This window comes from Arvicola amphibius, chromosome 9 (genome assembly GCF_903992535.2).
Source record: "Arvicola amphibius chromosome 9, mArvAmp1.2, whole genome shotgun sequence".
Lineage (NCBI taxonomy): Eukaryota > Metazoa > Chordata > Mammalia > Rodentia > Cricetidae > Arvicola > Arvicola amphibius.
The window spans coordinates 104,689,028-104,711,848 of NC_052055.2; the positions used below are offsets into that span (position 1 = coordinate 104,689,028).

The window sequence follows — 22,821 nt, forward strand, 5'->3', positions numbered from 1 at the left end:
ATGTCTGCTTATATGCCTTCAGTCAGTAAGAGGGCACCAGATCTCATTACAGATGGTTGTGAGCCTCCATGTGGTTGCTGGGAGTTGAACTCAGGACCTCTGGAAGAGCGGCCAGTCTGAGCCATCTCTCCAGCCCCAGGATGCAAGATTAAAAAAAATCAGTAACCCTCCTATGCACAGATGATAAAAGGTCAGGGGAAGAAATCAGAGAATCAACACCCTTCACAATAGCCACAAATAGCATAAAATATCTTTGAGTGACTCTAACCAAACAAGTGGAAGACTTGTATGACAAGAACTTTAAATCTTTGAAGAAAGAAATTGAAGAAGACACCAGAAAGTGGAAAGACCTCCCATGCTCTTGGGTAGGCAGAATTAACATAATAAAAATGGCAATCTTACCAAAAGCAATCCACAGATTCAATGCAATGCCCAGCAAAATCCCAGCAAAATTCTTCAAAGACCTCGAAAGAATGATATTCAACTTCGTATGGAAAAGCAAGAAACCCAGGATAGCCCCCTATTGGGTTGAAGAGTTGCCAGCTTCTGATTGGCCCCTCCCATAAGGGGAGGAGCCCACAGGGTCAGGGGTCAGGGAGATGTCACGCCTTAGACTAGAGGTAGTTACTTCCCTGGGCTAAGGTTCGGAAAAGATTATGCCTCTAGACTAGAGGTACTACTTCCCTACAAAGGGATTGGTTGGTTTTTCCTGCTCAGGGATCAGTTGGTTTCGTGTCTGGGGCAGAGATGGCTCTGACTTCAGGGCCCAACTGTGTTTCTTTCTGTGGTCCTTTTTATTTTTTAGGCTCTAATTTTAGGCTCTGGTTCTAGGGGCAAAGTGTGTTCTTTTTGTTCTTTTGGTTTCAGGGTCAGGGTATTTTTCCTGTGACTCTGGGTTCAGGGATAAAGTGTTTCTTTCACTGGCTTAGGTCCCAGATCCAGGGTGTGTTTTCTGAGTTCAGAGCCAGGATGATCAGAGATTGTGCTAGGACTATGGACATGATGGGGCCTGGGTCTCTCACCCTCTCTAACAAAGGCACATCTCCTAATAGTGCCACTCCCTGTAAGGTTATGGGGGCCATTATTTGCAAACTACCACAATAGCTAGCTCTAACTGACTTGGAAGATGATATGTATATAGACCAGGCCAGCCTCAGATTTTGAGATCTACCTGCCTCTGCCTGCCAAGTGCTGGAATTAAAGGATGGAACACCGTGCCCATCCAGTTCATGTGCAAATCTTAACTTTATGTAAATTAAATTTATCTATTGCCCCCTTCTCACACACTTGGTGCTGTCTAAGGGCCTATAGCTAATCTCAAAATCTTGAAGACCCCTGCCCCCTCTCCCTAATACAGAGTTTCTATGTGTAGAACTGGCTGTCCTTGAACTTGCCGTGTAGACCAGGGTGGCCTTGAACAGGGTGGCCAGAGTTCCATCTGCCTCTAACTCCCGAGTGCATGTGTGTGCAATTTTACTGTTGCATGTGTGTATGATGTGAGTGCCAACACTAAGGAGTCATAGAAAATTAGAGCAGGTCAGAGATAGGTCTCTCCTTCCACAGTGGAGAACTCAGAGACTGAACTGGAGTCAGTCTGTAGAACTGGACCTCACATATGTTGCAGATTGGTTTGTGTTGTTGCTAGGAAACCGACAATGAAGTTAAACCTTGATTCAGAGGGCAGAGTCCATGTTCCACTGGCCATAATGAACCATAGAGTTTTCTGGAGGATCTGGGTGAAGATAGTCACAAGAAGGCATGAGGAGGGGCTTGGAAAGATCCTCAGGCTTTTTTGATCTGGTACGTTAGAGAGAAGGGTCAGCTGATTGTTTTTTTCTGTTGCTCTGTGGATTTATCAGGTTTATACTCTAATATCTGACTCCTAAGAATTGTAGATAAAAACAATAAAAGAAGTTGTTGTACCTACAGTTGTTGTTTATCTCCAACTGAGGAACATAAACCCGATTGATTCATTTCAAATTAATTTTTTGGGGGGGGGGTTGGTTTTTTTTTTTTTGAGACAGGGTTTCTCTGTAGCTTTGGAGCCTGTCCTAGAGCTACCTTATGTAGATCAGGCTGGCCTCGAACTCATAGAGATCTGCCTGCCTCTGCCTCCCAAGTGCTGGGATTAAAGGCGTGCACCACCACCGCCCAGCTCATTTCAAATTAATTTTGTGTGTGAGTTAAGAATCCAATGTAAGCCAGGCGGTGGTGGTACACACCTATAATTCCAGCACTCTGGAGGCAGAGGCAGGCAGATCTCTGCGAGTTTGAGGCCAGCCTGGTCTACAGAGTGAGTTCCAGGACAGCCAAAGCTGTTTCACGGAGAAACTGTCTTGAAAAACAAAACAAAAGAAAAAAAATCCAGTGCAATTGTTTCCTATATGAAAACCAAGTTTCCTCAGCACCAACTATCTAATAGTGATTTCTTCTGTTGTATGCCTTGTTCAACACATTGTTGAAAAACTAGCCTGTGTGCACATGGGAGTCATTGTGAGCTTTCAGTTTTATTCAACTGACTGAACTGTGTATGCTCACACCATTCCCAGACACTTTTAATTACCTTTTGAAAAGTGGATACTCTGGCAGTCTTTGTTTTTTAAATAATCCACAATCTTTCAAAAATATTTATGTATTATGAGAGGTGTCTGTGTGCACGTGTATTCATACAGAATATGTGTAGGTGTGAGAGGACAACTGGCAGGAACTGGTTCACTCCTATTATCGTGTGTGTTCCAAGGATTGAGTTTAGACCTTGCTCAGGCTTGGTAGAAAGCTCCTCTACCCCCAATGAACCATCTAAGTCGTTCTCACTTTGTTTTGTTTTTTAGGGAGTCTCATTCTGCTGTGGCAACTTTGACTCATTCTATACAGCTGACAATGACCTTTATCTTTCAGGTGCTAGGACTGCAGGCGTGGGTCACCATGCTCCATTTACACACTCTTAAGGGTGGAACTTAGGGGCTTTAAGAATATAGGCAAGCTCTTCATCAGCTGGTCTGCATCCCTAGTGCTCTTGCTCCTCCCTTGCCCCTAAGGTCTTCTTGTGCTGCTGAGGCTGGTAGTAGGGGTCACCAGCTCCAGTGATCTTCCTGTCCCATCCCCTGACAGGCTGATAACAAGTAAGTACAGTCACTCACAGTTGGCTTTTTTCTTTCTTTTTCTTTCTCTCCCCTCTGAAAGTTTGAATATTCTCACGGTTCTTGCTTTCTTTGCCAGTTTGAGTCTTAACCAAACTCAAAGTGATTGGTGCTATTTATCAAATTCTTGAAGATTCAAAGTTTGAGATCAAACAAGGCAGCAGAAAGCAGAAAGCAAGTTGCATATTGTTACTGTTTTTGAGCACAATGAGTGGAATTGATTCAAAAATTAAGGGTAGATATCATGTCCTATGTATCTGGAAGTGGTGTAGGTATACATTCAACCCTGGCTCCTTTTCTCCCTCACTGCACACTACAAAACAAGGTTTCTTTGTATAAACCTGGCTGTTCTGGAATCCACTCTAGACCAGGCTGGTCTCAAACTCAGAGATCAACCTGCTCTTGCCTCCAGAGTGATAGAATTAAAAGAATGCTCCATTACCAGCTGATGTAGGATTCCCCTCTGTATGCTGAGATTACCATTAATGAATATAGAAACTGCTTTGGGCCTATAGGAAAGCAGAATTTAGCTAGGTGGGAAAAACTAAACTGAATGCTGAGAGAAAGGAGGCGGAGTCAGGGAGAAGCCATGGAGCTGCTGCCAGAGACAGACATGTTAAAACATTGCTAGCAGGCCATGAGCTTTTGGTAAAATATAAAATAATGGATATGGGTTAATTCTAGAAGAACTAGCTAGCAATTCGCTTAAGTAATTGATCAAGCAGTGATTTAACCAATACAGTTTGTGTCTGGTTATTTCAGGTCTGAGCTGCCAGGCAACAGAGAAACAAACAAGTGGCCACCCCTTCAACAACCAGCCAGTGTGATTTAACTTTTCTATACCTATTTTCCAACTGAGGATTAAGTGCATTCATATGTGGAAAAGGACTAGTGCTAGCATCCTGTAAACTACAAAAATGTTTCTGCTCAGGTATATGAATCAACCACCAGAAGACTGGGGAATATCTGATCATATATCTAAAATATCACTATTATACAAACACCTATAATCTCAGCCCTTAGAATGTTCAAGCAGGAGTAATTGACATCCAGTTTGAGGCCAACACAGACTGTAACAAAAGACCTTGTCTTAACCAAAACAAAACACAAAGCAAGGACTTTGGGTTAATCTAGAGAACAATATGCTAAGTGAAATGAACTGTTCACTCCATTCCACCTTTATTTTAAAATGGCAAAAACTATACAAATTATAATCACTTTTGTGTTGTAGAAAATTATTTTAAGGTGTGTAACTGTTGTTGATGCTGCATTTGTTAACTCTGTGCAGCTGTGATTCTTTGCCTGTCTAAAGGACCCAATGGTCTAATAAAGATCTGAACGGCCAATAATGAGGCAGAAGCAAGAGTAGACATGGCTGACAGGCAGAGTATAAAAAGGAGAACCTAGGAAAGGAGCAAGAGAAGTAGGATGACACCAGAGGCCAACACCCCCAGCCACATAGGAAGCCATGGAAAAAAGTAAAGTAAGGTTTACAGAAAATAAGATAAAGCCCAGAGGCAAAATGTAGGATAATCTAAAGAAGTTGGCTAGAAATGAGCCAAGCTAACCTCCATGTGTGATTTATTTGGGAGCTGAGTGACAGCTCCCCACCTCCCAAACAGAGGAAAACAACCAACAGCACTTTACTCTTAGGGCTGGAGAGATGGCTCTTCCAGAGGTCCTGGGTTCAATTCCCAGCTACCACATGGTGGCTCACAACCATCTGTAAAGAGATCTGGTACCCCTTTCTGGAATGCAGACAGAACAAAACAAAACAAAAAACAAACAAAAACCACTTTAGTAATTACCAAGGGCAGTCACATGGAGATGACAGATGCCTAAAAACAGGATTATTTGAGGGGGTGATAGAAAAATGTTTTGGAGGACTGGAGAGAGATGGCTCAGTGTTTAAGAGACTGGCGGCTATTTCCAAGTGCTGTGGGACAGTGGTCTTTTATCCTGTCATTCGCATTATTTTTTAACAAAATTCTGATTGGCCAGTAGCCAGGCAGGAAGTATAGGCGGGTCAAAGAGAATGCTGGGAAGAGGGAAGCAGTCTTGAGGCAGACACAGAGGAAGCAAGACGAATGCCTTGCCAAATAAGGTACCAAGCCATGTGGCTAACATAGACAATGATAATGGAATAATATAAGATGTAATAATTAGCTAAGAATTAGTTAAAAGCCTGAGCTACAAGGTCAATCAGTTTATAATCAATGTAGATCTCTGTGTGATTTCTCTGTGTGGGACTGAAAGGCAGCAGGACTGGAATCTCAGTCAACACCCAAGGACCTGGGTGTCCTTGTACCCATATTGTAGCTCATCTGTCATTCCAATCCCAGGGATTTGAATGCCCTCTTCCAACTTCTATAGGCACTGGACATGCACTTGGTGCACAGACATATATGCAGGCAAAACACTTAGGCACAAAAAATATTAATACATACTCTTTCTTTGGTTACATGAATTGATCTTGGACTTTGGATATGCTAAGCATGTAAGAATGTCTTCCAAAACAGCATGTAGCACTGATTTTCTGGGTTTTTTTTCTTTTTTTTTTTTTTTTTTAGACATGGTTTCTCTGTAGCTTTGGAGCCTGTCCTGGAACTAGCTCTTGTAGACCAGGCTGGCCTCAAACTCACAGAGATCCGCCTGCCTCTGCCTCCTGAGTGCTGGGATTAAAGGCCTGTGCCACCTCCACCCGGCTGATTTTATGATTTTGCTTGAACAATAAGTCCTTTGTAATAAGACTGGGAATGGTAGGTAGATTTTTGAATAATATTTGAAGATGAAAGAAAAATTAGACGACCAGGTGCAAAATAGAAGTATAAAATTTATTTTATACCACCCACAAAGTTCTGTATAATCAGGAATGATACAATTTGCAATAGCTTAAAAAAAAACACATGACAAAGATTTAAAATATATTTTCAATTACAGTATTCACTTATCCTTAGTTAGAACAATAAAAGAAAATTTATGCTTTAAACAAATGAGACATAAGGAAAATAAGACAATTTCCACAACTATTTTTACATTTGTTTCAATACTAGTAGTACATTTCAATATATTTTGCTACATAAACATGAAATCATATACAACTGCTGTGCACCAAAATTTAGCTTAATTAGATCTTTCAAGTAACATGCAATTCCAACTTACAAGTATTCAAGTACTGCTAGGAAGTGTTCCATTCTGTGTAGAGGACTCAGTATCAATCATGTATTAAAACCATCATGGCTATAAGAATCTCTTCCCATTTAATGTGATGAACTAAATCAATTATTTTTTGGAATCTTAACAGCATTTTCTAAAATAAAATGGCAATAGGGGAAAATCAACAGAAAGCGTATTCCAAGAGTTAGTGGGCAAGGCATTAACTAAGGAAAATGCTTATGTGCCTGGGGGAAATTCAGTACTGTGGTATGCATATTGCAAAGAACAAGAATGAGTGTTTTCTTCCCACCAATGATACACCTGTAAATCAAGCTAATGGCATGCGTGTTCATACTGTGGAGAAATAATTGAACTAGAATTTAATGTTGTTCTCTTTGCCATGGAATCGAACAGCTTTCTCCTTAGGGAGCACGTCAGGATTTCCTAGTAACCCAAATATAACCATCGACCCACACATCACAATGCAAAAGCTGCCCATTTTAGCTAGAAAACCATTTCTGGAAAAATATTTCTCTTAAAGCACTTATCACAATATTAACCCCATAAAGGCTAAAAAAAATATGACCATACATTGCAATAAAAATATTTAATCTTTTCTATGAGCTGTGTTTGTAAAGTCAAATATAGTTATTTGATCCCAGCACAAATGGGTGCTGGTAATGGCCAGCTTAAAAGGGGATCTTACTTGAATATTCAAGGTTACTTTTGCCTCCTCCTCTCCCTCTGTGCCAAAAAATGTAATCACCAGTCAAAATATACTACTTCCATATAGAGAGGTCGGTAAAATAACCTATTAAGGAGATTACTAGAAACTTTACAAACACATCTCACCATTCCCAACTCTCTAGGTTAATGTATATTTGCTCCAAAGATTTATATGGCTACAAGCGAAGAAGGAACACACACACACAAACCCAACCCAACAAGACAAACCATACAATCTAGAGACACAATACAACCTGTTAGAGATAATTTTGCGTATTTATAATAAAGGGTTAGGAACTAAAGTTCTTCAGGTAACACCATTGCCTTCAAGAAACCTCCATCTCAATATATTTAAACAAATATATTAAACTTGTGAGGTGCTTTAAAAGTCCTATTTAAAAAATTACTTGGTGAAAAATTTATTTTGTCTTCCTATGAATAGTAAAGGGTTATTCTCTATGCTTCTGATCAGTGAATAGGGTGGTTCCCACATGCAATCCCTGCACCTAGGGATCATAGAACTTGGTCCTGGACTATACTGAATTTTCCAGGTCAGTTAGAGCTATATTTTGAACCTGTTCTACACACAATAAATATAAACCACAAACCTAATCTTTAATGCATAAAAGAACTGAGACTTTAATGTTAATGAACATAGCTAGGTAAACAAACAGAAACAAAACTGCTAAGATGTTTTATAAATAACTTATATATTTTTCTATTAGCTCTATTCAGTAAAACCCTAATTCAGGTTTTCCTGTATATTTATATGTAGCACTCTGAAGTTTAAGAGCATCTCATCTGTTGGTGGCTCACTGGTTAAGAGCACTTCTTACTCTTCCAGAGCAGCTTGGTTATGTTACAGCACCCTGATGGCAGCTCACAACAGCTCACTCCAGTTCCAGGGGACCCTACTGGCTTCTATGGGCCCTGCAATATGGCGCGCACACACAGAAGCAAAGCACCCATGGTTACATTATTTATATTCCTAGACTTGCTCGGTGGTGAGTGCAAGAGAGCTGTGTTTGGTGTCAATATTGGGGATCAAAAGTTGTTATGACAGGATCTCTTATAGTTGAGACTGGTCTTACATCTAAAATCCTACTACTAAATCATACTAAAATCTACCAAATCCTACAAAAGTCTCCCCATGAGCTGGTGTTACAGGTGTGTGGACCATACCAAGGGAGAAATGCTTATTTTAATATCCGATTTGTTTTAAAAATATTACCTAGATTTTGGTGTCTACTTGAAGAGAACAGATAAGAAATGCTACAGGTACTTCTTGGTTTCAAGTTGGGTGTGCCAAAAAGAAAAGCACCAGGTTATTTTGGAACCTAGATCATGTGTAGTGCCTTGGGGCTATAAGGCCTGAGCTGGGGGTTTGAGTATATATACCAGGGATATTATTACCCTATTGTAGTTGAAGATTTTCAGAAGTAAATTTAGCTTAGGAAACAAACATTGACTAAAACAGCCTGGCTGATTTGTAACATAGCAGATGGGGTTGAAAAAGCCACACAAGAGAATGAGCGTGGTTTAAATTGTCTTTACTCCTAACTGCAAAGTGCTGCACTTTTGATTCTTCCTGCAGTCTTGGGTGATGGGCCCCATTCCAGCATGGTCAGGAAGCACTGGGTCACTGAGTTCTGTCTGCTTCAGCCTCTCAAGCAGTTGGGATTACAGATCGAGCCAAATTGGGCTTAGGACTTTGTGACAAATTTTAAAAGATATGCCAAGATGCTAGGCAAAGTAATTTTAAAGACAGCCTGGACTACAGGAGATGTTGTCTCAAAGAGGAAGGCAGCAGTGAGGAATCCAACCAATGGCAACTTAAATGAACCGGATGCATCTGTATAAGGGATGATCTCGGAGATGGAGCCAGGAAACACAAGAGCAGATTTTTTTTAATCACAAGGAAATCAAAAGGTGCAAAAGGAATAAGGAAAATTAACCCTGTAGAGGCATTTCAGACAGCCACAAGACAATTTTGAACACAATGGGGCCTCAGGGTCAAACTGATATTGTGAATACCATATTCTGAGCCTATTGGTTATCTGGGCAGGGTGCCCTGTGTCTATACACTAACAAGTAAGATACCTAAAGTAGGAATTTCAGAAAAAGCACTACAAGAAACAAAAAAACAAGGTCTAGGGTGGGAAGATGGATAAGAATGCTTTCTGAGCACACAGCAAGCCTTGGTGTAGGCAGAGGCAGGAGGAATCTCTGTCATACAAGGCCAGCTTGGTCTCCTCAAGCTCCAGGCAAGCCAGGGCTGCATAGTGCAACCCAGCTTCAAAAGGAGAAATTCAGCATTCTCAGCCATAGTTCAGGACTGACTACACAAGACCCACCAGACTCTAAATGTCCAGCTCCACAACTCAATACAGAAGCATATTTCCAGTACACAGAGAAAAGAAAAGCATGCCCAGGAATTTTCACACGGAATCAAGTTGTGTGTGGGAGGACTGACTCACTGTCTGAATGGCCTTCCTGACAACAGGATTGGCATTATATATTTTCTCATGCTATGAGAACACCTGCTTCACTTGGAAAAATCTAGAGGTCTTAAACAACCAAGCAATAACTATACCACAGGGCTAAATATGCCACATTGGAGAAAAACAAAGTACAGCGAGCTTCGGAGTGCTATGCACAATAAACCAGCATCCCCACTTCTAAAGATGGCCACATCACAAGTAACGGCTGGCATTTCACTAGGCAGGGGCAGGAAGGAATTGAGCAACCAGGGAGTATATACACTGAAAATACGCTTTCCTCAGCGTATTTCCACTCAGTCCTCAAGACCTCTGAACACTACTAGGTTCCAGAGAGAATGGCAAAGACAAGGACTGCCTTGTTTATAGCTCAGAGTTAACAGGCTAGTTTTCATTGATAGTCAAGGGAATCTTGACCTAATTTTACCATTACCTTTCTTTTTCTGAACCTCCCTGGAGGACAGAAAGCTGCTTTATTTTTGACTTGTGCAAAAATAAGGATAGTTCTCAGTAAGACTGTACTCCCAGGGTGAGAAAACTTGTATAGTTCTAAGAACAGAGCGGCCTTCACGCAATTCCATGCTGATAGGTACCATCTGTTCTGTGGGCACAGGGCTTGAGCTTTGTGACTTCTATTGCAGGAAGATCACATCACTATACACTGAGTGGTGTAACTAAAGGCAACTGCATCCACCTCCTCGATTGGCACATTCCAGCTAATGTGCCCACAATGGATGGAAGACGTAAGTGATGTGACAGCTTTATCCCACATAGAAGTCTCTCAACATGTTAGCATTATATATGCTTTTGTGGAATATTGATCAGGAATAAAAGTACTAGAAAGTAGTTGACTTCCTGTGAAGTCAGCTAAGTGCTGGGTGACTGGCCTACAGTTCCCACCTGTTGCAGCTCTGCTAACATGCTGCAGAAGTTCACCTCTATTAGCCTCATGTCCCAACAATGTATTTCAATGAAGCTAATGACAAGGTTCATTTGGTACCTACTGGGTACATATACAAGGTAGATATGAAGCTGCCAAGCACAAGAAGAAAAAACAGCTTGTTGAGGGGTGGAGTATAGCTTTAATCTCAGCAGAGGCAGGGGCAGGTAGATTTCTGTGAATTGTAGGCGAGCCTGTTCCACCAGGAAAGTCATCAGAGCATCAACTGAGTTACCATGGAGAGTGTCTGGTCATCTCAAAGCAATTCACTTTGTTTTTTCATAAGACCATTGTTGAGCCAGGCGTGGTGGCGTACACCTTTAATCACGAGCACTCAGAAGGAAAACACAAGTGGATCTGTGAGTCCCAGGGCAGTGTGGTTTACAGAGCAGGTTCAAGTTTGAAATCATTACTGTTGTTTAGATTTTCGTTCTGGCTGTCCAGAACTCATGGAGAGCTGCCTGCCTCTGCTGGGATTAAAGATGTGCACCACCACTGCCTTTTAGATTACGTCCTAGGTGGTGATTCAAGAAAAACAAAATCAAATGGATCGATTAAATGTAAAGATTAAATTAAATGTGCATTTTAGGACAAATGGATGAATACTGCACAGCATGGCAAGGAAACAATTTCTAATGGGAGCTAAGGCCTAAAACCTCAAAGGTAACTTCACAGGGGACCTTTCCTGATAGTACGTACTAACAAATACCGACGTAGCTGAAGCAACAAAGAATCAGTTACATACTTACATGTGTAAGAAACCCTAGGCTTTGAAAATAGACTTGTTCTTAAACAGAAATCTAAGGCACACAAAATAATCAGGTCAACAAATTACCCTACTGTATATACTGTATATACCCTACTGTATGTATTCACATTTCTATTTGCAAATGGAATGTTGATGGACATTTATTTACAATCCCGACCTCTTCAATTCCCTTAGTCAGAAACTTCGCACCATATATTATTTTAATAAGTTATTCTCTGGAGAGCTTTGCTGGAACTGTTTGCATTCGCACCGAGATTATGATGACAGTCGTGGACTTCATATGGCATCTGAGAAGCACCATTAGGGTTCCTGGACTTCTGGAAAATCCAATTCTTTGTCATAGCACCTGTGCATTTGTATTTCTTTTGGGTCTAGGTTTTATTTAGGGTGTCTTTCTTGGTATATATATGGGAAGAATATTGGAACACGAAAGTAATCAGAATGCCAGTTTTACCTGTGACCTTCAAAATGGGGATTACCAAAGTTTGAATTGCCAATTAAATTGTCAATAACCTAAACCCAAAAGGTTAAGATTAATGAATAGTTAGGCTCTTAATTGGCTTACAGTATAAATTTTTCTATGTGACTCTGGGCCAGAAGCAATATTGGTAATAGCATTTCCCCCCTAAATTATTTCTACAGGAAATTTTCTCATTTGGGAGGGAAAACTTACTTAACTATTCTCATGTGGAAACACTGGGAGGATTTGATTGATCCCAATTTGTCCCTTCTACCATTGAAAATATGTGTCATGATGAACATCAATCATGAGGACACTAAAGACAATACTTTTCTAGTTAAAAGAGGGAAAATGATATTGGTGGCAATTTGTATTTTCATTTTTTTGGATTTTATGAATAGAAAGAACAGTTTTAAATACAGGCTGCAGTTAACAGGATGGAACTCTATACAATAAATGACTTTTCTGCTATGCAAATATGCATACATAATAGACAATAGGATTTTGCTACTATGTTATTTCAAGTTACTTTTAAAAATAGAAAGTGCTTTTAAAAATATATATATATTTACAGTTAACGAACAGCCTCCAATCATCCCTAGAATAAAGAACTATTTTATACAGGAGAGATATTGTAAGAGAAAGCATTTCATTGGTTTATTTCAAATGTGCAGACATATAGCAATGATCGGAAGATGCTGGGAGGACGGCACCATGAAACAGTCATTCAGCTCATTACTACATGTCATGTGGTTAAGCACCAGGAACTGTAGAGCGAACACTGTGTGTCTTGGTTTTTACATCTTATTGTAGGAACCTGTTAAAATCCTCTTTGTAGTAAAGAAACTTAATTTGAGCACCAAACTATGATTCTGTCATGGTCAACACCTAACCAAGATATAAAACCATTATCTTTGCTGAGAATGTACACCTTCCACTAATTCTCAATCAAAATAGTCACAGTTAAGTACCTACCCACTTCATAAATTTGACCTCAGAGTTCAAATGTGTGAAATGAAGATACAGTTAGTAAACAACAACGTGACTTTCTTTTGAACAGCACCGTAGGAACTAAACTGCACTAGCAAAGGCATTATGGGGAAAAAAAGCCTTCAGATCCAATGGTTGTAGGGTCCTGCAACGTGAGTGAGCGCATAAGGGGACACAGTGACAACATTATCACGGGTTAAGGTTGGTGCAATACGAGAAGGAATATTAGACAGTAAATTGGCTACAAATGATGATATATCAGGACCCTTCCGTTCTGCAGCCTTTTTCTTAAAAATTTTAGACTCAAACTTAATCCTGTTGAAATAAAAACCATGGCAGGGGAGAATCAGGCCTTTGTGCTGGTACAATACCAGGGACATCCGTGAGGGCTTCTCTCGTTTGGCATCTTGCACAGGGGTGGTAGCATGAACCTCTCTCCGGGCACATTCAATAATCACTGAACCATGAAGGGGTGCTATGGCCACTCCGCCATAGCTAGGATTAAAGAAGATCTTCTCATTCTCTGAATAATACTCCTCAAGCTGAGGTTCGTCATCCTCGGAGGACTGGTCATCTGAGAGGGCACCATCTGAGAGAGGCTCCTCTGCTTCAGAGTGCTGCCCGTCTTCCACCTGACAGGAATCCAGTTCATGAGCACAGCTGAGGAATGGTAGCTGCTCAGATGGGGTAGAGAGAGGGGTGTCTGCTATGGGGAGAGAGGGTTGAGGAAGAGGAGCTGCTTCACCAGGCTGTTCAGTTCCAGCACCAGCAGCTACATTAGCACCGGAGGGCATTGTACAGGGGAGACCACTACTTGTTTCTGGAAACCCGCCTGAGGCTGTGTTATTGTACGTACAGGCACCTGCTTCTTCATTCACCGGCTGATGAGTAGATGAGGCTGATGAGCTTTTAGTGTTGTCTGAACCTTTGAAAATAAAATGGGGCTTGGTTTCAATTTGACTCCCCTTGCACTGCTAAACCTCTAAGTTATCTTTCACTTGTAGGTTGCTTGTGTTTTCTCTAAAGTGGGTTTTCTGCCTCCTGGTGTTAACAAGCACTCTCTTCTGATCTCAACATCAGGAATGCGTGTGGTGCAGGTAAAATGCATGTGTAAAAAAGAATGTTTTTTTTTTTTACATTCTCATCTTTAGAATATGGTATAGTCTATATCTTTATAATATGTATGGAGTCCTCCTGTTTCAATATTTTGTGAACTAGTGTGTCATTTTTCCTGTCTTTCAGATTCATTTGAAAATTAAAAACTCTAAAGATCCTACTGTTATACAAGCTAAGATTTCAGACTCTGCTCGAAACATTGAGATCCTTTAAAAATAAAGTGGAAAGCCGGGCGCTGATGGCACACGCCTTTAATCACAGCACTCGGGAGGCGGAGGCAGGTCCACAAGAGCTAGTTCTAGGATAGGCATAGCTATATATAGAAAAAAAAAGTGGAAAGCATCACGCCTAGGCCCAATTCCAGAATTATCAAATCAATATTGATGAGAAGGATTTCCAGTATTGGAAATGGACCAAGATCTGGTTAAAAAAAATACTGAATTAGGCAGACAACACTGAAGGACTTCATGAACAGTTGGGGCTTTCTCTGTGACCTGCTTTCTGACTCAGAACCTTGCAGGCTAGGAGATGGGATGAAAGAGATAAGGGAAAGGGGACAAGGCAGAGGGGAAAAGGGTATTTGTCTCAGAGGATGTCCTCTGGATAGGAGACAGACATGGCACATAGGCAAGACAGGCTTTTAAGGTAAAGGGGGGGACCACCATGATAGCATGAGCCAAAGGGGGCTGATTAGCAAGGCAGAGAGAATGGGACAAAAGGGCAAGGCCAGCCAGAGCCAATGTCACTTCAAACACTCTTACCAAGAAATCTATGAAGCATGAAAAAGCATGCAGTCAGGTGGTGATGGCGCACACCTTTATGCCCAGCACTCGGGCATGAGGAGTAAGATATCTCAGGAGCAGAGATATTATGCACTGTGAGCCTCAAGATGAAGGTAATTACACTTTTTGATACAAAAGCTATTTTAGTTAAAAAGACAGCCGGACAGTAGTGGCACACACAGGCACTAACTTCCCAGGACACTTGCCTGGTCTGAGAAACACTGTCTTGAAAAACAAACAAACAAACAAAAAAAAAAACCAAAAACAACCAGGTAGCGGGTGTTGTTGTTGACTGCTATTAATCCCAAAAGCAGGCAGATCTCTGCAGATTTGGAGCCTGCCGGGTATACAGGACAAGCAGAGCAACAGAGCAACATGAAGAAACCCTGTTTTGAAAAACAAAAATCAAAGATAGCATTACTACAATGTTATTATTAACCAAAAACTGGCAGCAGTCCTTGAATATAACAGCTGACTAAAAACAAGGAAAGGCAAATGTATAAATAATGCGAATGGGCACTGGCGAGATGGCTCACAGGTTAAGAGCACTGGCTGCTCTTCCAGAGGTCCTGAGTTCAATTCCCAGCAACCACGTGGTGGCTCCTAACCATCTGTAATAAGATCTGATGCCCTCTTCTGGCCCACAGGGATACGTGCAGGCAGAATATTGTATACATAATAAATAAATAAATACTTTAAAAAATAATGTGAATGAGGAATCAGAGAGGATGAAAAGAAAAATGGAGTCATTTCTGTTGTGTGGTGATTTTGAGATGTGTTATAATTTGCTTATGTATGTTGCTTTTGATTCTTTTCTTGAAGGAGCAAGAGGAGGAGGAAGAACACTAGCGTCAAGTGAGAGTAATTGGGAAATTAAAAAATATAAAGAGGGAAAACCCTCTCTGAAGGTCAAGCCTTTCAGGGGAGGAAAGGCGTTCAGGGAACACCAGTCTGGCTCCTGGGGGCAGCGGGGAATCACACTTACTCGAGGAGCTCCTCTTCCTTTTCAGTGCAGCGGGAACTGGTTTCTTGTTCTGCTCCATCATAGTGGTCCTTCTCTTCCCACACCGAGGAATAGGCTCCTTGAAACGTAGTTTTTTCTTCCTGGATGGCTGAACGATCTCAATGGCCCCAGAGCGGATCTTTTCTTCCATTCCCTCTCGGGAGCCAAATTCATCGGTGTCGGCAAGCCGGTGTAAAGGGAGGACATGGAACTGTTCGTCCTTGGGATTTTTCGAGTCGCGGAGATCTTCACGAAGCAAAGTACAAACCTAAGGAAGAAGGAGGGGGAGGAAGCATAAATGATCACAAAGCAAAACAAATAGATATATATTCTTACTTTCCTTCTCTTTAGAACAATTCCTTTTGGAGCCCAGTTAGGCTTCCAACTTACTATGAAGCAAGGCACTCCGGCTTAATTTGATGGACTTGGCCCCATCAGGTTGTGTTCAGTCTAACCCTGGTGCTTGCTGGGAACTGAACCTTGCCAACAGGTACCGCATCGTTGGAGAAAGTGTAGGGGTGAGCTTACTGTCAGACTTCCTGTGGCCTGCACATGCCTGCCTGCACGTCACCATGCTCCCCTCCCCACCATTATGGTGGGGAGCCACCCCAATTAATGCGAGTCACCAGTCATGGTGTCTCTTCACAGGAATAGAAACCTTAAGAAAAGCCCCGGAGCTATATGATGTGAAAATATAAAATAGACGCGAACACAGATATACCTAGCACAATCTCAACCCCTACCAATCGCAGGACTGATGGAAAAGATAACTGGGTTGACATTATGCGTATGAGGTGGCCCCCCCCCCTTTTTTTTGTTATGTTTGTTTGTTTTTCGAGACAGAAGTTTCTCTGTAGCTTTGGAGCCTGTCCTGGAACTAGCTCTTGTAAACCAGACTGGCCTCAAACTCAGAGGTCTACCTGCCTCTGCCTCCCTAGTGCTGGGATAAAAGGCATGCACCACCAAAGCCCAGTTAGATCTATCATTATTTCTTTTTATTTTAAATATTTATTTATTATATATACAATATTCTGTCTGTGTGTATGCCTGCAGGCCAGAAGAGGGCACCATACCCCATTACAGATGGTTGTGAGCCACCATGTGGTTGCTGGGAGTCGAACTCAGGACCTTTGGAAGAGCAGGCAATGTTCTTAACCTCTGAGCCATCTCTCCAGCCCCTATCATTATTTCTTAAAGCATTTATTTGTAAATCAAAAATAAAAGACCCAACACTGAGATGGCAGTTTGAAGCTATTCATAACTGCAGTTCCAGAAAAACTTTTATCCTTAATGAACTTCCAATGGACTCCAGGTATGCAGGTGGTATGCGCACATACACAACTGAACTATTACATATAGGGCAAAAAATTATAATTGAGCCAGGCAGTGTTGGAGCATGCCTTCAATCCCAGCACTCAGGAGCAAGAAGACGGTTACAGAGTTCCAGGCCAGTCCTGTCTCAAAATACTAAACTGAATAAATAAAAATATAATAAACGTAATTCAAATCTACTTACATTTCCTTTTTATTTTAAGGTTTATCATGTATATAATGTTTCTCCCGTATGCACATCTCCATGCAACAGGGCATCAGATCATTACAGATGGTTGTGAGCCACAATGTGCTTGTTGGGAATTGAAATCATGACCTCTGGAGGAGCAGTCAGTGCCATCCCTCCAGCCCTATTCTTGTCTCTTATATTCCTGAAGATTTCAGTCCATCTACTCCCAGCCCCTCTCTCCCACTGAACATAGAGATAAACATCACGATGACTGGATGCAGAAACCCAGGAGGGAAGAAGAGGGTCCCAAGGGTCAATCCCAGGATAGGAAGCCCCACGAAAACACCAAGCTACAGCTTATAAGGTATACATGGAGAGGACCCCAAATGGGAGCCACTGTCAACCCTCCTATGGACAATGTGCTCCTGGTGTCCTCTACCCTTTTGGCTCCTAGAAAGGGTCTAGCCTCAACTGTCCAGGAACTCACTATAGACCCACACTACTATAGAACACAGAGATCCAGGTGCCTTAACCTCTTGTTTGCTGGGGTTAAAAGGATGAGCAGCCCTGTCCAGCAACAAATGTATGCCCATATATGTGAGACCCAGGACATCCAGGGCTACACAGAGAAACCATGTCTAGACACAGAAAGCAAAGAGAACTAAAGTCACTTGAGTACATACCACAGTGCTTCCATTAATCATGTTGTGAATATCCCTGTGAGAATGGGCACAGAAATCCAAGCAACAGGTGACACCAGAGAAAGGACGGCCTTTCTTAGTACCAAGACGACAGTCTCCAGCGACATCTTCATATTTCACCTTAAAAAAAAAAGACTTATGGGTGGTTGTCTACACATGACTCTCACATGTGTGCACCTGGAGTTGGCCCTGTGTCTTCAAAACACCAGCCAATATTCTATTCTAAACCACTGGACCTATCCCGAATGTTTTTTCCTCCGTCAACTCCTACATATGATCTTGTATGTAGGTGTGTATACATACATGTGTGTAAAACCACACAGGGTATTAAGGGATGGCAGATAAGATCCTCAGCTGATAAAGGTGCTTTGACTGTTGATTTGAGTTACAAACTGGCAACAGGCATGAACCCCTTCCCTGAAGGGTAAACAATGAATGAATGAATGAATGAATGAATGAATGAGTGTCTGAGAAGCACAAAGTACCCATTTTGTGAACTATAAGCTACCTGCGTCTGTCTCTATATTTTATTATGTTTGTTTTGTTGTTGTTTTTTTTTGTTTTGTTTTGTTTTTTGTTTTTTGTTTTTTCGAGACAGAGTTTCTCTGTGGCTTTGGGGCCTGTCCTGGAACTAGCTCTTGTAGACCAGGCTGGTCTCGAACTCACAGAGATCCGTCTGCCTCTGCCTCCTGAGTGCTGGGATTAAAGGCGTGCGCCACCACCGCCCGGCTGTTTTGTTGTTGTTTTTGACAGGGTTTCTCTTATAACCCTGGGTATCCTGGAACTCTTGAGAACAAGCTAACCTTGAACTCAGAGTTCACCACACCCAGTATGTGTGTACTCTGCAGAATCTTGGGAGGGCTTAAGTGGGGTGGTGAGGATTGAGACAGGGTCTCTCTATGGATCCGAGAATGGCACTCTATGTAGACCAGGCTGGTTTCTGGAGTGGTGCCATCTTTTCTATCCTTACCATTTTGAAATAAGGTACCTTGTAGATCAGGATAGCCACCCACTAGATTCTGTTTATGTCTGGCAGATACAGACAGCTTAATAAGGATGGCAGACCACTACTTCTAAGCAAGTAGGCCCCCCCACCAATAATCCAATTAATAACTATTTACATAGAAATTTTACATGTACACTTAATGAGGCCTACAAAAAACTTACCTGATTTTGATAAGCCACCGGAGCCATCTGCTTATAAACGGGAGCTAAATCATCAGCCAATTTGTGAAAAAGCTCTTCAAGTTTCTTTTCCTACAGGAAAAGGTGTAAAGGGCGTTACAGGTATGAAACTTCATAATACAGTGAGTAGAATACTAGACGTTATAACATGGAAACCTATATAATGAACGATATATTCCAGATCTGCCCTTGATGCAGAGAATAAAAACAGAACTGGACTCTTGAAATAAACACAAACACAAATAAGCATGGCTGCAAGCTCAACACTTGGCAGTCTAGCCAGTTCATTTAAAGATTTTGTGTCATTCATTCATTCATTTATTCATTTATTTATTTATTTATTAGGTATACAATATTCTGTGTGTATGCCTGCAGGCCAGAAGAGGGCACCAGACCCCATTACAGATGGTTGTGAGCCTCCATGTGGTTGCTGGGAATTAAACTCAGGACCTTTGGAAGAGCAGGCAATGCTCTTAACCTCTGAGCCATCTCTCCAGCCCCAATTTTGTGTCTTTTAAATAAAAAACTGCTCTTGCCAAGGCTATGGGGGAGAGGAGATACACTGAGAGTTGTCTTCTACATTGTAAATGCTACAGGTGAGGGACACACCGAGGGACACACTCTGTCCACACTGAGAAAGCCACATTTTATATAGTAGTACCTGGTATTCTGTGGACAAACCAGTGTGACAGAATGAGGAATTCATCACCCGTATGATAGTTTTGGGTAAAGTTAAGAAAGGAAGCAAAACCCTGCCCTTAACCGTCAGGTATCGTTCCAGCCTCCTCATGGCTTTGCCTTCCTGGTGTTTGGGGAGCACTGGACCTGCAGAAACACTCCTGGATAACATCACTCACGTGGGAAATGTCAAACATTCCCCACTTGGACAGTCTGATATCATTATTTCAAACAAACATTTGGTCCCTGGAACGCTGTTCTTAGCGACTCCATTTGCAAAGAGACTCTTGACTAATTACGATCAATAAGGAACATCTGGAGAAGTGTCTTTTTTTTTTTTTTTTTTTTGGTTTTTCGAGCCAGGGCTTCTCTGTGGCTTTGAACTTTGAATCCTGTCCTCGAAGTAACTCTTGTAGACCAGGCTGGCCTCGAACTCAGAGATCCACCAGCCTCTACCTCCCAAGTGCTGGAATTAATGGTGTGCGCCACCCCAATCCTTGGCTTTAGCTTATATAGCTGATGCACACACCACTCTCTTCTGCCCAGAGGCAACAGCACAGTGTTCTGATTTCCAGCACAGCCAGGGCTGTTGCACAGAGAAACCCTGTTTCCAAAACCTTGCTCAAATAAATAAATAATAAATAAAAACAAACCAAACGTGCTTTCTTGGAAGCAGCTCAAACTGTTGCTAGTAGCAAATCCTCATGCCTTACTCCACCCCACCACACTCAACAATCAAACATGTAATTAGGGGAAGAACTTTGTTCCTAATAATCATGTGCCAATTTAGTGATGGTAATGGATCCAAGTTCATGTTAAATTTAAGAAGATGAATAAATTCTGTACTCACCTGAGCCCTGTGTTCTGGAAACATCCGCCTGGGTTTTATGGGTCTCATGCGTCTTCTTCTGGTAAAACGTCGTGATCCAGTGATTCTCCTATAGTAGCTCTGTGAGCAGAAAGTTTTCTTTAGTCTTTAAAGGGCTAGCAAATGGTTTGATCTAATCTGGCTAGGGTTCCTCTGGTGTTGGATAGCAGGAAGACAGACCCACGGACAATTTATTTAAATAGTCTTTACCTGACATATTTAGAAAATGAACATATATATATCTGTTCTCAAAAATTTTAGGGACTACACTGTAGATGGTACCCGAAAATTAAAAGGGAAACTCACGTTTAATGGAAAGTTTGGAGCAAGTCTGAACTTTCTGGGGTTTGGGCTTCTCCCAAACTTACAGCCGTTCAAAAACATGCTCCATGAACAGCCAAAGGAGAAAGATGCGCCACATGTCAATGGATTGAGGCCTTGGCAGGTGCAGGTGCGACTGGAAGACGTCAAACAGGATATTAGCCAAGCTCACAGTAATACAGAGATGTTCTAATATTTACCATTGCTAGCTACATACATCCAGCCAAAAATTCACAATCAAATCTCTCCACTCTGAATCTATTTTTGGTTCTTAATTAATGTCTAAGGTTCTAAATCCAAGTAGACAGTAAGTTATCCTTGTTGACTCAGATATGAGGTAGAGTTCAATCTTCCCTAACATAACCTCATTTCCTTTCCATGGAACTTGAATTGTGAATACAAGAAACTCCACAATCCCTGGAAAATTTAATGAAAAACTTGATAATTACAACATGAATAATGTATAGAGAGGGTGATGAGAAACTGATAAATACAATGCACCTCTGAAGCACTAAATTACTAGAATTTAAAACAAGCCTAGATAATTCTAAATAAACAAACCTAGCCCCTGTCAGAAAAATAGAAAGTTAGCCGGGCAGTGGTGGCACACGCCTTTAACCTGAACGCAAGGACATCCTGGTCTACAGAGTGTGTTGCAGTACAGCCAGGCCTGTTCCACGCAGAAACTCATTCTCGAAAACCTCGCCACCCCCCCCACCAAACAAACAAAAAGGTAATAGAGGACTAAAGTTATGGAGAGCGGAGGGCGGGAAACCTCTATACATCCAAATTTGATTGATTTACTTCCTTATCTTCCGTGATACTGGGGAAGAGATACTCCTCAGCTCTGAATTTAAGATGCAATCAAATTTAGGTGTGGGCAGGTGGTGGTGGGTCTCTGTGAGTTCAAAGCCAGCCTGGTCTAAATGAGGTAGTTCTAGGACAGCAAGGATGGTTACAAAAGCAAAAAAACAAATTTATAGATGTGAAAGGTAAGACAATGACTACATAAGATGACTTTGATGTTAGCTACACAATGAATGAGCCTCTAAAGGCTCAGACATGACCTGGGCACAAGGTTCAAGAACTTAGAAAAAGGAACAACAGGATGGGTGTGAGGCCCAAAGGGTCAAATTAGCAACATAAGGAATATAAACTTGGTAGACAATTTTTTATTCAGGGTTTCTCTGTGTAGCCCTGGCTGTCCTGGAACTAGCTCTTGTAGACCAGGGTAGCCTCTGCCTCCCTCCATCTCTCCATCTCTCCAGCCCCCAGCACATAATTCGTAAGAAATGGTTATATGCTGATGATTATAGGCTGGTGAGAAGGCTCAGTGGTTAAGAACACTGAATCCTTTTCTAGAGATTCTAGTTCAATTCCCAACATCCACATGGTGGCTCACAACCATCTATAGTGGGACCTAAAGCCCTCTTCTGGAATGTGCATGCTAAAAAGAGGCAGGAGAGTGTGAGCACATCGTCTATACTATCTATTAAGGGTCTGTCTTAAAAAAAGGAAATAGGAAACATAATCTTTTAGAAAATTTACTCAGAATCACTTAACACAGTGGCCTAAAGCACAGGGCCAGGAGGGCTGGCCACCCATGCACAGATCTCACTACAAAGCCAGGGTTCTACACAGATCAACAAAGGCCAAAGACTTCTAAAGCGGGACACATGGGGTAGGGAGAGACCACAAATACTGGAAGCCAGAGCAGAACTCCACTGATGGGATTTCTACATTAAATTTATTGGGAAGAGTCCTCAGGTTCTGATAAAGAATGTTCCGTTGAAGGCCATTTCCTCACTATACAGTGGATTGGGTAAGATACAATAAGGAAATTACTATTCTTAGTTTTTTGGAGGATAGGTATGTGCACATCAAGATGAATAAATAAATAAGGCTGAGGTTCAAAAACTAGTCCCCCAGCCTCATAAATTCTAAAGCAATTTTTTTTTTTGCAGAAGAAAAGGATAAGACAAGGTCT

At 41.5% G+C, this 22,821-nt stretch overlaps 1 protein-coding gene across 1 annotated transcript in view; it reads right to left on the reverse strand.

Annotated features, from left to right (window-relative positions):
- Window positions 1-12,801: 12,801 nt before the first annotated feature.
- Window positions 12,802-22,821, reverse strand: part of Tet1 (tet methylcytosine dioxygenase 1) — a 42,381-nt gene continuing 32,361 nt past the window's right edge. Inside the window, exons 9-13 of the mRNA XM_038343994.1 lie at window positions 20,820-20,970; window positions 18,950-19,039; window positions 17,765-17,902; window positions 15,600-15,848; window positions 12,802-13,623 (exon numbers count right to left, since the gene is read on the reverse strand). Coding sequence (XP_038199922.1) covers window positions 12,802-13,623; window positions 15,600-15,848; window positions 17,765-17,902; window positions 18,950-19,039; window positions 20,820-20,970 — 1,450 coding nt within the window. The remainder of the gene's footprint in view (window positions 13,624-15,599; window positions 15,849-17,764; window positions 17,903-18,949; window positions 19,040-20,819; window positions 20,971-22,821) is intronic.